Source organism: Thunnus maccoyii, chromosome 2, assembly GCF_910596095.1.
Source record: "Thunnus maccoyii chromosome 2, fThuMac1.1, whole genome shotgun sequence".
In the NCBI taxonomy this organism is placed as follows: domain Eukaryota; kingdom Metazoa; phylum Chordata; class Actinopteri; order Scombriformes; family Scombridae; genus Thunnus; species Thunnus maccoyii.
Genome location: NC_056534.1, coordinates 24,445,159 through 24,461,562, shown reverse-complemented (window position 1 = coordinate 24,461,562; position 16,404 = coordinate 24,445,159). Strand labels below are relative to the sequence as shown.

General features: G+C 39.5%; 1 protein-coding gene across 1 annotated transcript in view; it reads left to right on the top strand.

The window, feature by feature from the left end:
- Nucleotides 1-16,404, top strand: part of sorcs3 (sortilin related VPS10 domain containing receptor 3) — a 204,857-nt gene that overhangs the window by 132,123 nt on the left and 56,330 nt on the right. The window contains exons 5-7 of the mRNA XM_042396082.1: nucleotides 13,591-13,664; nucleotides 14,915-14,979; nucleotides 15,643-15,761. Coding sequence (XP_042252016.1) covers nucleotides 13,591-13,664; nucleotides 14,915-14,979; nucleotides 15,643-15,761 — 258 coding nt within the window. The remainder of the gene's footprint in view (nucleotides 1-13,590; nucleotides 13,665-14,914; nucleotides 14,980-15,642; nucleotides 15,762-16,404) is intronic.

Sequence of the window (16,404 nt, the reverse complement as noted above, 5' to 3'; positions counted from 1 at the left end):
TACAGTTTTTTCTATTATAAATCTACCCCAGGTAACATAAAAGAAAATGTTTGTTGATTTAAGTTGGTTATGCAATATGAATTATTCAACATGTTCCAAATGCCTAATGACTCCTTTTCATTGTGTTTTAGTGGTGGTAAGATTTTGCTGATGTTTGTATAGCACTTGCCAAAAAAAAACAACTCATGGAATCTTGGTTTCTTCTGGTCTATTTGCAGGCATTATGCAACAGTCATTATTTTGTTGTTTCAAGGGTTATTTTTCCTTTAATGCCTCCTTATTTCATTGTTGCTATAGTTCTTTTGGGGGTAATTTGACTAACCTCGAACACAATCAAACAAAAGCCACTACATTTTGTTAACCTTGTGTAATATATAGTTTTTCTTCAGTCAAGAAGGTTCCCTCAGGGTGTGACCTGTTTGTTTATTACCACCCCAAGTCTAGTATTTTAGGACACCATTAGTAATTTACTAATTGAAGTGTGAAATTATAGGGAGTCTTCCATTATAAAATGCCATTGCACAAATAGGGAGGAGAGGATCAAAGATTTATGGTTCAAAAGTGCTGTGTTACCAGAAAAAAATCTCTGTGCAATTTCCACCTCCTCCCAAGCCCGTATAGTCTCAACCCCATTTCCCTTCTCCTTTCACAATCCCCTTAATGATCGTAACAGGCCTTGGAGCCCATAAATCTGAACAGTAGGGAAACTAAGTGTCTCATCATTATGCAGCCTCCACCTATCTGCTCAAAGAGCATCCATGTAAGGCCCCCAGGACAGTAGCCGCACTTGTTTAAATTTAATCTCATTTCACTGAGCTCTTCATCACTTTTTTCCAGTCTTGCACCCAATGACGTCCCTGTGCCATATTGTTGTCTTATGTGTAATGGGGATAAGCTGAATTACTCTTCCGCTTGACTAATGGTGATGACTGAGCTTAGTTGACAGAGTCATTTTCAGTTGAGGTAATGTTGCTGGCACTTGTTCCCTGAAGAAGTTATGAAGTCTGCCAGGAGTCTTCTGTTGGACGGCTATCACCTTGGCAATATTGGGGTTCAAGTGTACATCTGTTCATGTCTGTGAATAGATAAAAGCACAAATCTTTACAGTTATGTTACATGACATTGATCTACTCGCTAGTCACAACTCAGTCCATCAGAAGAAAGACACTTTTTTTGCTCCTCAACAATGTGCCTAAAGCAACAAGTCCTCCAAATTAAATGACCAAATAGGTTATTTGACCATGCACTCCAGAATGCCCCATAGGAGCGTTTTCCAATCAGGCGCCTCTATCAGCAGTAATCGGCAGGACAACATCCTTTATCGGAGCTTTCCAAAACCATTAAAAATAACCAATAAAAAATAATGATGTTTCATGGTGTGATAATGCTGTAGTTCAGGTCTGGTTAGGTTTACGCACAAAAACCACATGATTAGGGTTAGGGAAACATCATGGTTTGGATTAAGATGATCACTTGAAACGTGGTGTGGGTTAAAGTTACTACTTTCTTAAAGTAAGGCAACCTTTTTCATCACTTCAACAGTAAACACCATGATAATCATAGTTATGTTTTCTTTTTTTTTTTTAAAAAACTGTCCCGACTCAAACTTAGAAATTTGACACTTGCAGTTGGAAACAGGAAGTGAACAGTGGTCTCTGTCAGGATCTAACCAGCCACCCAACCTGCCCCCTCTGAATGTGGAAATTTGTCATCTTATATAGATGTCATATGAACTGCACCACTTGTGCCGCTAGATGGCGTCTGTCACTCAAATGTAACTACAGGTCTTTTTGGCGGCTGGCATTACGACCTGAGTGTCGTTTTTCTTGGGAGGCCGAGCTCTCCTAAAGTGTACCTTACCATATTTCCTCAAATAGAGACCGGGGCCTTTATTTACCTGAGCAGAGCATACCAGGCTTTTACTGGAAGCTGGCTTATATTCTAAAGAGGCCTTTATTTCTAATTCCCTCTATTTGATAAGTATATTTGCTAGTATTTTAGTATGAAGCCTCCTTTTTTTCTGATCTGCTTCCATTTTCTCTGTTAAATTTTTGTTATTGCATTACTGGTAATCCACTTACTCTGACATGCGGAACAATACTTGTAACGCTTGAGTTCCACCTGGAATATTTTGGCAGTGTACCATTTAGCTGTAGCATGTGGGTAGCACATGGATGTATTGTATGTTCACCGGCATTACCCTGGTTACCATGCTTATGTAGTGTTGCTGCCGTGATTATTATTAAAATATGCGCAGTTATTCCTGTATTTAAACAATATTGCATCTCCTCCATCCCCCTTCCCTCTCTGTGAGCTAGAGGGCTATGCCTGTACTTATAGAACTGGAGTCACTTCCAGGTAACTACTATTTATGCTTAACTGGCATGCACATTACATAACAGGCACCAGTTTATCCACCTTTGTTTTTTCCCCGGCCTGTTTTTGGGGCTGGCCTTGATTGGTTGAGACCCAGCTTTTAATTGACTACCGTCTTTTATTTGAGGAAATACGGTAGATTTATTCGTGTCTACTGTATATTCCTCTGTATACGAGGTGACCTAGAACTGTGAAAACAGTTACTGCTGGAAACCACACCTAAGGAATGGTACGTTTTTATGACTGTAATCTGGACTGTGGACATCACATAGTGGAAAAAGTTTAGCGTTGCCTTTTTCTATGTCTTTCAGTGCAATTTAGGAAAACAGTTTTTAATGGGTTTCTGTTTTGTTACAGAGACACACAAGATTGTGTGTTCTCGCAGGATTTTGGGTATTGTCTCGTCACATAACTCTAATTATAACGCAATCTGTTGTCTAATCTGTAGTCTTCCGTCTTTAATCCATTGTGAAATATGTGCTAGCCTGTCAAGACAAGAAAACTGTCTTTGGAAGGCTGGATTACTTACTTTTACCAATTATTGATAGGTTTGAATAATCTTAAAGTCTAAAGGCCTGTACAATTAATGTGATTCTGGCTTGTCAAATTATATTTTGTGTCACATGCCCTGATTAGGCTTCACCTTCATAAACTGGACATAGTTTGACAGACTTTGACAGATATTTCAGTGGCAAAAACATTTTTGTCTAAATGCTTTGCAGGGATATACATAAACAGGTGCAGGCACATCTGGATAAGCTGCCCGAGTCTTTCAGGGTCATAGGTTTTGGAGCGGGTGTTAGCAGTGGGAAATGGGAAACTGCTCTGTCTAGGAAAATGGGCAAAATACTTTAACTGCTAAGGTTGTGACTGGAAGAGGCTCAGGGGACAACTAGAACACACTACACTGCTGCCTGTAATTGCCATTCTTTTCCATTGCTGTTCTCTTAAACTGCCTTCAGATTATAAGAAACAATTTGCTCTTCGCTCACCGCGAGGAAGGGGTCAGGGCATAGTGCAGATACTTGGTGCAGAGGCTCTCTACCTCCCCTGCTTGTGTGTGTCGCTTCTGGCTACGTCACATACAGCTGTTATCTCATTGGTCACGCTTTGAAAGGTCAGCAGCAACCGAAGTCAAAGTTCTAATAATTTGCACTTTGAACGCAGCGCTTGGTGGCAATTTTGAGCAGTGCTCCATGCCAAGGGAGGCGCTTCTACCTAGTTGGGTGTCCCCGCCCTCTCCATAGGAATACAATGGCACAGCCAGCGCAGAGCGGTTTTATTGCTGATCATGTGTGGACAGCGTAACACATACTCATGCTAGTATACAGGCATACACAAACATATATGCCTTTGTTTCCCCAAGACACAAACACAACCGATGTGTCTGCATACTTGTCTCCCAGAAAAAGTGGGAATATTTTCCACCATCTGCTCCCATGGGAATCTAACAGCCCACCTTGACTGAGAAAAGAACCGGCATAACCGCCTCTCTGATAGAGCTGCACAGTCCCTTCAGTCCTTCAATATGCAAACATTGTTTGACTTAATCCACTCTAATGATGCAAATTTATGCTGTTAATTATTTCTAGCTGAATCGTATCCTGGCTAAACGTTTTCAGAAATGCAATGGGGACATCAGACTCAATAAAGTATTCAGGGAGAGAGGGAGAAGACATTATTCAGGATTAATTTTTTTTTTTCTTTCTTTCATTCTTTTTCATTTGCATTGAGTCCATAAAAAGAATTTGCATTTTCCATTTTATAACATTACTAATACGGGTGATATTGTTGTCTGTGGCTATAGATTCTGGTATTGAGGAGTCCTCTTTAGATAAGCTCTTTTAATTCAAACCTTATTTAATAGGAAGCAGTGAGTCTACATCCCTGAGTGCGTTGCTTTCAGGATCATTCTGTGTCATTGTAATCCTCAGCTGACACCTTTTTGCTTGCTATATATGATTCTTCCTTTAAACCTCTGATATGTGACATATATATGTAAAAGGATGTTATAACATCATACAGAGTAAAGCAGTTCACTGGTGAAAAAGCAATTTTTGTAGCAAACCAATTATAGCCAAGAGTGGTTTCCAGCAGGGCCACTTTCCTCCGATTAAACTTACATTCTGCTTAAGCTGCAGACATATATTTCGATAATGTTACAGGACCTCGAGCAGATCTATAATGACACCTGTCTAGCAGACTGTCTATATTTTCAATCCAGCTGAAATCATACAAGTGATCCCTTCTTCAGTCAATATTCAAATGAAGTTAAATTGATTTTAAAATGTATGTTTAATATTTTTTTATGATTAAAGGTAGAAGGAGATATATACGTTTGATTGACAGTTGAGCCAGCAGGGGCACAAGACACAAACTTGCAGTGGAAACAGAAGCTAAGCTAGCAGTGGTATTAAAGAATAAGGACCAGTTAACTGACTCAGCTGTAGCTAATGAGCTTTCTAACCTGTGAACTAACATTATCAGTGCACTCCTTCCTGGTTTTTGTTTTATAGCTTGATCAGCAGCAAGGTGCAACACAAGATGTGGATCTAAGCCTGTGGGAGGAGAAGGAGACATTAGCTGGAAAGCTAATGTAGGCTGCAGGTCACAGTTTGAGGCTCTTTAATATGTGGTGTAGTGACTGTTGTCTGGCTGTCACTTTCAACCAATAGTAGAAGGGTAACATTATTTCTTTATACAAAAAAATTTGAAAAAAAACAAGGAATTGTGATGATAATAGGCTATATGTGATGTTGTCATGAAACAAACAAACAAAATATATATATATATATATATACATTTATCACTTTTTGGTGCTGATTTTTTGAAAGGGAGCATAGGATATATAATTTAGGAAGATCTGTATGCCATTGCAGAAAAAAAGGTAATTTCATTTGGACTTTAATTATACTTATAAAAACTACTATAAAATATTACTTATAAAAAGTGGTCATATAAAATGGAGTGATAACCAAAATGGCAGTTGGTAAAGATTTTCATGAAACAAAACAAATACTGCAAATCTATCACAGTGTGTCTTTTTGAAAAGATCCCCTTCCTGCCCTTGTCTGAAAGGTGATATCGAGCTCGAGCCAAAAAGGCTGTTCAGCTGCTGCAGTGCACTTCTCAACTCAATGACTCTCCAGATGGCAGGTATCTTTAGTGCTCAGCTCCCTTGTCCTCAGCTGCGACAGCTCTGCTGCGCTCCATCGGGCTGCAGCGGGCCCGCCCTCCCAGGGTACTTTTAATGGACTTTAATTTGAAACACATGATCAGAACAATATAGACAGTGCACTTGCTAGCACAATGGATATAATAGGGCTCCTTTTCATGCATATGGGCACAGCAATTCACAGCATAATTATTGCTAAGTGGAAAAAAAAAAGATTGCCTGAAGGCCCAGGTTGATGAGAGCTATTTTCTACATGTCAGCCTATACGGTACATGACAGGCTAAAATTAAAAGCAGTGTGGGAATCTTCAATGAACTCCAGAAACCAACGTTATACAGTAGATATTAGGGGCTGTTTTTCTTTTTCCAAGCACGTGCTGTTACAGTGCTTGGTCAGCTGAACAGAAGAGAGAACTGAAGTACATGTCTCACTGTCATCTGAGACTACAAGTGGTACCTGTGTGACTACCAGGCAGGTGTGCTGCCTGCTATCATTTGTTATGTAACTATAAGGCAACAAGATAGCATAACAAGGATTCACTGGGGGTACCCAGAAGAGACAAAGCCAGAGGGAATCCATTTGTTAGACTTGACTGGGCACACATTAGTGTTTGACACTGATAATCATACAGGATAATATTTTAATTTGTTGAGTGTGCACTAACAGCAAGTGGTTGAAAACCACACTTTATTTGTGTATGCTTTCTGCTTTGTGAAATGAATGTATTTCAAGGCAAAGTAAATACATGTAGAAAAATAAATCTAGAGATTTGTTCTTGGTTCAGAAAGAAGCACCTTTAGTACAGGCTGTGATAATAAGAACTGTTGATCTTTGAGTAGACACACAATGTTCCTAAGATGAAAAATATGGCTCTGAGTATTCCCTGCATGTAATGTGATAAAAGGGCATGATCAAATATGGACAATTTGTGATTAGCTGTAGAAATAATTGGATTAGGCACCTTGATGACCTATTTTACATAAATGTACAGTGTCAGCTTAATAGCATGACACTATGAGGTCAATAGCTATGCTGTAATCATAATTATCCCACTGATGTGCTGTGATTTTATATTAAAGCTTTCAACTTTCAAAGCTTCTTGAATTTATGATTAGAGTAAACTGTGGTCGCTATTTATATCTGTATATGATACATCACATCTGTCATTATTATGAAAGTTTAGATTATGAAAATCCAGGTTTATATGGAGCTTGAAAGTTCATTCTTCACCTAGAAAATAGTTTTACAAAATAATTTAATCTTTATGTCCGTTCACAAGCTTTTTTTCAGAGCTTTCAACAAACATCTCATGATTTTAATAAGCAGGATTGCTCAGTTGTCATGAAGTTTACAATTTCCACCCAACTATTATCACTTGACTTAAGTTCTATGATGACAACTTAGCCAATTCCATGACAAGAGAGAAAACTCCATCCATTGATGAAGACACAGTTGAAAGCTCTGGAAAAAGCAAAGTAAGTGCACCTTTATTTAGATAATTGCGCCAAACAAGTCTAAATTGCCTTTCAATGGCTAAAACAGCCAACAGTTGTCTAAACTCACTTGATCCCTCACTGGCTTCCCACTAGCAAAAACGGCTAATTGCGTTTGTTGGAAAATCAAACCCTGGGTCCTTGCACTGGGGGGCAAAAATGTTACTTTCTAATCCTTAATATGGCTTCTAATGCTCATGTGTGTCTGTTGAGAAAAAGAAGGTATGCCAATCTGAAAAGACAGATGAACTAACATCTTAAAAGTACCATTTTCTTTAGACTGACAGATATACAGTAGCAAGTAATGAGAAGGTTATACTCTGGACTCCTATGGACTCTCACTCAGAACAATCCTGACGGTTAATTTGCATAGCCCTTTCCTATACCTCCCTCCATAGGATCATCCCCACTGCTGTGTACTTTGCACGCTCCATAAATTGTAGGGTATAAAACCAGTCCTCCCCTTCCCTCCCATACGGATAATGCCAAGGCGATGCCAACAGAAGCGGTTTGATTTAGAGCACTGTACATAGATGCATCAAGAATTTATAGGAGACTTAATTAGGAGTTATAAAAGTGACTTATAGTAATTGTGTGGGACACAGGGGCCTATAATGTGGCAGTTATCATTTCCATAACTCCCAAGTCTTGATTCTTTTCTCAGAACTTTTATGTGTTGGTGGAGCTATTTGTGCTTTGATGTTAATGCACAAAGCTTTTCTGGGTGGCAGTGTGTTGCCTCTGCAATACTGCAGAAAGAACTGTGCAAATGAAAAAAGGCAAAAACATATGCCTTACTTTGTGTTACTGCAGTGTGTCATAGCAAAGGTGTTTTTCAGGTTTACACACATTATCCCAACATCAGGGCAAAAGCCATGATGAAATTGGACCCATATCTTGAAGCAAAGAAAGAAAATTTCTCTCAGTGAGAGGAGGTTCTCTTGAGTGTATGATACACCTTCTTTTTCTTGCTTTATATTTTGTTTTTTGGTCACAAAGGGTCAATCAAAGGGTCCAGTTTAGTGTTATCATTCTGCAAACTGTAAAGGAGGGTCAACACAACACAACACTGCAAGGGAGTCAATGCAAATGTTCCATGTTCAGGATGCTAACATGGGTAGGAGTGGACAGTCAAAATTGTCATTGCAAATACTCATGGGCTAAAATGTCATCTTTGGGCCTGCTTAGCGTTTTTTTCTGGAATTAGCACAGCAAGATGATGTCTCCATTCTGAGCTTGGCTTGGCTGTTTTCCAACCGGGGAACATCCGTCAATGAGCACAACACTATACCTTTTTGAAACACAGATGTGTGAAGTGGGTATGGAACCAGGCTATAGATCACCCAAATCACAAAAAAGCACATTTTCCTCCTTACCTCTAATTCGATGTAGCCATGCATATAGGTTTGGTGTTATTCTCCCAGGTTTTGAGATACCAGTCTCTAAGATTTCTTCCTCAATCCCAACACAATATGAACAGTTTTCATTACTTTCCAATGAGGTCCCACTGAAAGCTGATGGTAGTGAGGTCTTTTGATTATTCACAATATCAGGAGCATTATTTCTGGAAAGAAATGTTGTTTTTAAATGTTTTAAATAGAATGTTTCGATGCTGTGAGCACCACATTTGAAATCCCAATCACCTCCATTGTATTAATATTAATAAAGCCTAGACACCACTAGAGGTAACATAAGACAGAAAACCTTTAATTACAAGAAATACACTAATCATTTTTAATACTAATCTGGTCTGTAAACAATAACACTATCACTGACATTCAGCATCTGGTTGTACCTGTTGCTATGGGAAACAACATAAACAATGGGAGACACATGGGCGCAAGCCCCACATTTTTTTATCCACTTTTAGTTCCCACTGCCTCCAGTAAAATCCATAATGTCTTATTGTCATTGCAAAATGGAGCAGACAGACTTTCAATTGAGAGCATTGTTGCAGGCCGTAGTGATCGGTATGTCTGCAAGTTCAGGCGGGAGTAGCATGGTGCATCTGGTAATGGTCGTAAATCCTGTGGGAATGAACGGTTGTGGAGTTGGAAAAAACAGTCCTGCACAGGCCACCTGTCACTAGTTGCAGAAGTCCAACACATTTTATCATGCGCTGTGAGAAAAATGGGTTGTCTCTGTCTGCAGGCTTTTTATAGCTCACAGTGAGAGTTAAGCAAATACATGATTATGATCTCTGTCTGTGACTGAGGATCAGTAGATTTAGTAGATGGTACTGCAGCTTCACTGCTAACAAGTAGCTTCTGCTCATTTGTATCAGAAAACGAGCAGCAGGGTCAGTTTTCTTTTGTGCATGTGGGAGCAGGTTGGCCTTGCCTGGAACATTGAAAACCCACGTTGTTGTGTTCACAGGGGACATGTCTTTGCACCATCATCACTAAGACTCCTTTTTTTAATTGATTTCATGGGAAGACAGCCGCTGTAGCACAGTCATTCATCATTTATTCTGATTCATATTTCATCTTGAGCAAAAGTGCACTTACACCAGGCTTTAAATAGTTGGATAGCAACAGCAAATGGAATAATGTGAATTTCCCCAAAGCATTCCCTGCACACCTCCAAGAGAGGGAAAAAAAAGTCATGAAAAGGCTTCATGAAATTCATTTTTCAATGGTTGATATGTAAGCTCTCCTGTGAGAGAACAGAGTTTGAATCAATTCATCTCTCATTTAGGTTCCGCCTGTGTTTGTTTTACCTCACCTCCCCGTGTAGATTTGTTTCCTGTAAAGCACAAGTCAAGCCTACAAGAGGAAAAACACATGTAGACCAATACATAAACCTTAAGATTTATTCCCCATATGTAAACAGTGAAATCCAATACCTCCGTGTAATTCCTAAGCTAAGAGTACTGAAACAAAACCTGCTTATTATGCCTATATGCCTGCAGTGAACTTTAAATTGTTTAATGGCTAAATGTGATAAAACTGGTGCTGCCTGGAATTAATTTCTTGTGAGATATGGCCCTCCAAGGCCTTAACTCTGATCTATACCACAGAGTGAGACATTCTTTTTGGCTTTGACACCTTATGTGTAAACAGTGTTTGAGTGCCTTTCACTGTATCTCCATTAACATGAATTACTCCTGAGATAAAGAAGCTTAGTCACACTGTGAAACGGCCTCTTCGACCCCTGGGTGTTTTTGTTTTTATACAGGAGCTTTGGCAGCATATTTTGCATGTATGCCTAAAAAAGGCATACATAAGAAATAATCACACTGTAGTATGGCATATGCAACTACCATTATTCTTCTGAGAACTGTTGCAATCAGTGTTAATTTGACACCTAATTTTGATCAAATTTTAGTCTTAGACTTTTGACAAAAATATACAATAGTTTAAGTCACATTTTAGTCATTTGATTTTTGTTGGTTTCAGTTTTCAGGTGATCCAATCACAAGTGGACAGCCCTAAGTACGGGTTTGAACACACCCAAGACGCACTGAGAACACATTGACAACTAATCACTCAGGCCACATTCGGAGGAGGTCTGGGCTGCATGTGGCCACACTCTTCTAGCAGTGTTCATGCGAATGTGTCCTGGGCCACATTAAAGGACCACCTACTCAACTAACGTCCTCTATTTCCAGCACACTAGGCACTACATTGCTGCCTCCCACTCCATGTATCTTCTGTCCAAAGCTGTGTTCTACTTGTTTGATAACAGGATAAAAAAGCATTATTTTGCTTTTCCGTTTTTCAAGTGAATTAAAAAAAAAACAAATCCACTTCCTGTTTTTTTCCCCATTTTTCCCCTAACTCGTTTTCCTCTTCAAATCTGCAGTTGGAATAGAAATTAAATCAAAACCAGAAAACAACTCGTTTCCTCTGTCCTGTCAGGTTGATAACTACATCTTTTAATTTTGCCGCGCTGTTCAACATAATGAGCTCAAGATTTCTCAGGAGGATGGCTGCTTTAAACAATTTCAGTGTATGAACCTTGACTATGTGTGTAACTGCTGACCTTTTGTAGGTGTAGAAGAACGCAGAACATTCACGTTAGATCCTGACCGATCCTGTTGGTGTGTCGAGAGATTTAAATAATCAATGAAGTTACGCCGCCGTGCCTCATGTGGAAATGTGCACAGCTGTGGAGAGATCGAAGTATATAACCCTATATTTATTACATATATATATATATATATATATATATATATCTTCAGTGCTTGAGCAAATCAATCAAATCAATAGGACGGGCATTTGATCTTCGTGAGAGGGCACACAATGCGTTGTGCATTTGTTTATCCTGCAATCAAACAAGCTGAACACAGCTTTGGATTAAATTAGTCTTTGAAGCTGAAATGATGTAGCTTACATATTTATTTGCATATATAGCGGGGAAGTGAGATCTGATCACAAGTGGTCACTCAAGACGCAGGTGTTAACAGGGCCTTCATGGTTCTCGTGTAGTCTCTTCTTGTCTAATAATGTGGTATTGTTAATTTAGTCCATAAATATGTTACTTTTTCCTTCCAAGAACCCGTAACATTAGCTAACATTGCTGCTTCTTAGTGCAATGGTTAATTGCAGCCAAATCAACAGATATTGTGGGGAGGTGGAAAATATACAGTTTTACTATATGATTCTGCAGATGCATTGAATGAGACTTTGCATTAAAGCAGTCATCAGATTAATCAATTCATTCATCTTTTACATTATTGTTATGTTTTTATTAGTTTATGAAAATTATAATACCTTTCTATATAGTTTTCAAAGTTGACTTATTATTAAGTTTTCTTGCTTTGGTTGTGGATAAAGTTTTGCCAACAATATTTAATTTGTTACTTTGAGCAATAGCATATGGAGCCAGTAAGTTAATACTGGTCCCCTTGTTACCCCACGAAACATTATTTGTAGACCTCTAAATCTACAGCACCTTCAGCTTAATACCCACCTGCAACCTAATGAGGTCAGAGCAACCAAATGTTTTCTAAATCCACCATCACCATGAATAGATGACTTAACATGCTCTCTGCAATTCCTCAATCACCATTTGAGTTTCAGTCCTTCTTCGGCTGTCACCGACTCCACTGGTGGCATGGCAGCTGGCTGGCTGTGCTTTTGATTTATCGAAGTGAGTGGGAAACTATGAAGCTTACTTTGTGACAGCTCAGAAGCTTTAAAATTTAAGATGTCATTGAACTGATGAATGGAGAGAGGAGAGGCTGAGCCTGCCCGCTGGCATCATATGTCACTGTCCAAAGTGATGAGGGACCCTGCCTGTTTGTTATACCGACCCAAAGGCTCCAGTGGGGCACCTTTCTTTCCTAAAGTTGGAAGAATCAGAAATCAACATTTCTACAGAATAGATGCCTATGGTTATGGTATATTAGACTCTGCTCAACTTCATAAAGGTTTAGACAAATGTTTGCTCCCAGCTAACACTGGATCCATTCCCACCACCATGCAGGGGACACTAAGATGAATGCTTTGGTCTCCTGCCATTGCTTGTCATTGTCAAGCACTTCAAACAGTCACGTGGCCTCCAAGTGCTGATTATATGATGGAATGATTATAAGATAGTGTTTGACATCCATGCCGTATGTGATATCCAAACAATCACGCCATCTTCAAATTAGAAGCAGATTAATACTGCAGTCAGCGTTTGTCTGGCACTGTTGCTGTACATGTTTTAGAACACTGGTATTATAGTTTGTTTATGGAAAACACACCTGCTGGCATAACTAGATAGATTTGCCCTTGCAAAGCTGACAAATAAATTTGCAGTGGGTGACAAATTTGTATCCTTTTATCAGAGTAAGTGTCAGATTTGCTGTGATAAAAGGCAACGAGTAGGAACATTAACGTAGAGCTCAACTGGGGCCACGGACTCACCACACGGGAAGGAAATAACAATGCACAGACGCAGCAAGATGTAAAGAGCTGTTTCTACAACATCAATCAATACAGCGTTGGGAAATACACGGGTTATTAATTGTTTGCCCGAGCACCAGAAAATGTAATTAGTACATTGAAATTGGGCCACTGGCTTCATGCTGTACACCTACATGTCAACTTAGCTATATATCATTCCTCGCATTCATGTTAGCTCATTCTGCAGGTTTTGATTGGTTGCTGCGGCTCTGTGTCCAACATTTGTTTTTAATACGACAACAGTCTAAAACCTAATGAATCAAACTGATTTTTTTTGCTGATCAAGCTTAAAGTGACCACATTCATTTCATATCTATTTCAGGTGCATGCTATTAATCCTGTAACGTGCTTTCTCTAAACCTATAGCTCTCATTTGTAAGGGGAGAGGGGATAGAGATGCTTATATCTGTGACAATATGTTAGCTCCAATAGGCAGTTGGTAATGATGATAGCAGTTCAGTGCTATGTCAGCCTATCTCCCGATAATGCTTTATAGCCCCAGACTAACCTTCTGCCTGGAATTATCAGGCCATGTCTCAAGCTCGCTTGTCACCGTTACAACTTTTAAATCAGCCAGTCTAATTAGAAGCCGGACCAATGTAGAAATATGCATTTATCTTGCTAACAAGACTTTCTCCTCTTATCTCTGCAGCTGTACAGCTCGATGGACTTTGGAAGAAAATGGCAGCTCATCCACGAACACGTCACGCCAAACAGATTCTACTGGTGAGTCATTTCTCCTTCTGTTCCATTCCTCTTCACCAAAGTTTTGAAATGCAGAAACTGTTGCTTGTGTTCTGCGTGACTGAACAAGTGATATTGATATTGACGACTTGGAACAAGGTGGTTGCTGCTAAAATTCTGCGCATTTTCTACCCTTGATACAATCACGCAGAGATTTATCCCCTCCTTCAGAACACACTTTGCATGCAGAATCTGAGGGCATGTGGCATTCCACTTCATTTCTCATACACGCCCTGCTCATATCAGACATATTGCACATAAATGTTAAATTGTTATTTTTACATCAGCAGTAGAAGGAGGGGGGAGGTTTTCTACAGATGCACACATGCAGATACAGAAGCATACATACAGTACAAGGAGCTATGACTAATAATGGATCCGGGACGTCCCTGTCGCTTCTCATCCAGTCACGTCTGCTGCTCACTCCCCCTGCAGTGTACCTACTATGTCTAAAAGTGCACACTCATCACAAACGTAGGCGCAGATCTATTCCAGCTCATTGCTCCTCTCTCTCTCTCTCTCTGAGATGACTGGGGTGTGCCCGGGATTGCCGTTGGCTATATCCACGGTAACTTGTATAAATCTGGAGTTGCTTCCATGCCACTGTAGCATAATCCTAAATAATGTGCACAATCCATCGTCGGCTTGCCCTTCACTGCCAAAGCCCCTTCAAGGACATCTAAACACTGGATGGCCCTGTAGCTATGGCAAGGCAGGCCTCCAGTTGGCTGCATTTAGACAATGGCTTCATCAGCCTCCAAGGGATATGAAATATCACCACAATGGGAAAGCTGCATCCATCCAGTCTAATCCACAAGCAGTGAAATGAACAAGAAAGCAAGATTTTACTGAGATACTTACAGTCGCAGAGTGTGATGACCCTGTACCACCCAACCAATGATGGGGAAACTATATTTGTATTTCTTTGTATTGTTGAATTTTGCTGGAGGGGACCTATCGTAGAGTTGTTGGGATGGCATAATGTGGCATTTAAACTAGGGTGGAAACTTTCCTGTATTCTTCTATTTTTTACCAAGTTAAAGAACTGGAAATAACTGGAACACAATGCCTCTGCTAGAGCCTTCTCCCTTATTTTTGCAGTTCCCTCATCCATCCCTTTCGTTGCACAGACAACTCTTTGGTCTTCTTTTCTTCTTTTTTTCTTTTACATCCCTTTCTATTCCTTGTCATTATGCTTATGTATTCTTCTAAGGTCTGTCATTCTTTCGCAGGTCTGTCTCAGGCCTAGACAAGGAGCCAGATCTGGTCCACATGGAGGCTCACACACCAGATGGAAGTGAGTCTCTCTTGCACACATATACACATCAAAGAGAAGTAATGAATAGATCTCTATAGGAATGAATTCCTCCCAGAATATAGAAAGCGTCCCCAGGGAAACAGTGCTGGCTCGCCCCACCAATAAACCCAGTGCATGATTCCTGATTAATATGGCCTTTCTTCTCTTCCCTTTCACTTTCTGAATGTCAGCTCCATAACTCTGAATGGCAATACTACCAAGGCCTTCCATACATGACAAAGGTGGAACTGTTTATGCCAGCTTGTGATGTCGGAGTTGCGTCTCTCTGAGATATAAGCATTGTTTTTTTTTTCTCATGTAACGGTTGTATGATTGACAGGTGGAGATGCTTGTTTGTGATATCTACACATGATAAGAAAAAATCACAATAAAAAAGAGAGGCAATTAGTCAGGGAAAATGTCAGACTACATGGATGGGTGGAATATAACCCTACACACTTCAAGCAAGTCACATAAATATCTTTTAGAGCATTACTTTAATTATGTGTACAACTGAGAAAAAACTGTTACCATACACAGACCTAAATGTATCACTTGTAACAGATAAGGTATTGCTACAGCTCTATATATTAACATAAGAAGCATACTAACATCGGTAGTTACAAACCTCTCACATTTCCTGTATGTCTTCCAATGTAACAGGTGTGCAGTATGTCACATGCAGAGCTCAGATGTGCACAGAAGCTAACAGGAACTACCCATTCCCTGGATACATCGACATCAGCTCTTTGGTGGTTCAAGATGACTACATATTCATACAAGTAGGTCTTTAAACAGTGAGGCCCACTTGCAACCTGGGACATGATAATAATAATGATAATATATTCGATTTTAAGGAACTTTCACATAAACAAACATCCAACATGATGGATAATGCTAGACATTATCAATCCTGACATAATGCGTGTTATACAGTATACTGAGGAGTCACTATGACCAACTTAGCTATTTTGTATGAAATGTGAATTTTAATTGGTGTTACAATGACCTATTATGTTGCATATTCATTTTCTAAGCTTCATTAGCTACTTTTGATTGCTTTCTGGCAGAAAGATTAAACAAACTCACAAAAAATAACCTACGATCCAGCTTTATTTAGTTTTGGCTAACCTGTTAGCAAACAGGGGCCTACTTGCAGATCCAGCAGATACAGAACAACACGAGCATCCTTTTGAAATAATTTTTTTGGTCACCTTCTGCTATCCAGTCACTTTCTATCTTGGGTTTGTTCTGCTAGCTCCTCAGAAAAATATGTTCAGACTTTAGCTTGCTAGCGTAGACACTTGATTTATTTACTAGCCATATATTTCCGTTGGCTCACTGCTGTTTTGTGTTGGACAGGTAGATTATCGTGTATGGGACTTGATGAATGGTGAGACTTAACAATACAGGCTTAATGTCTTG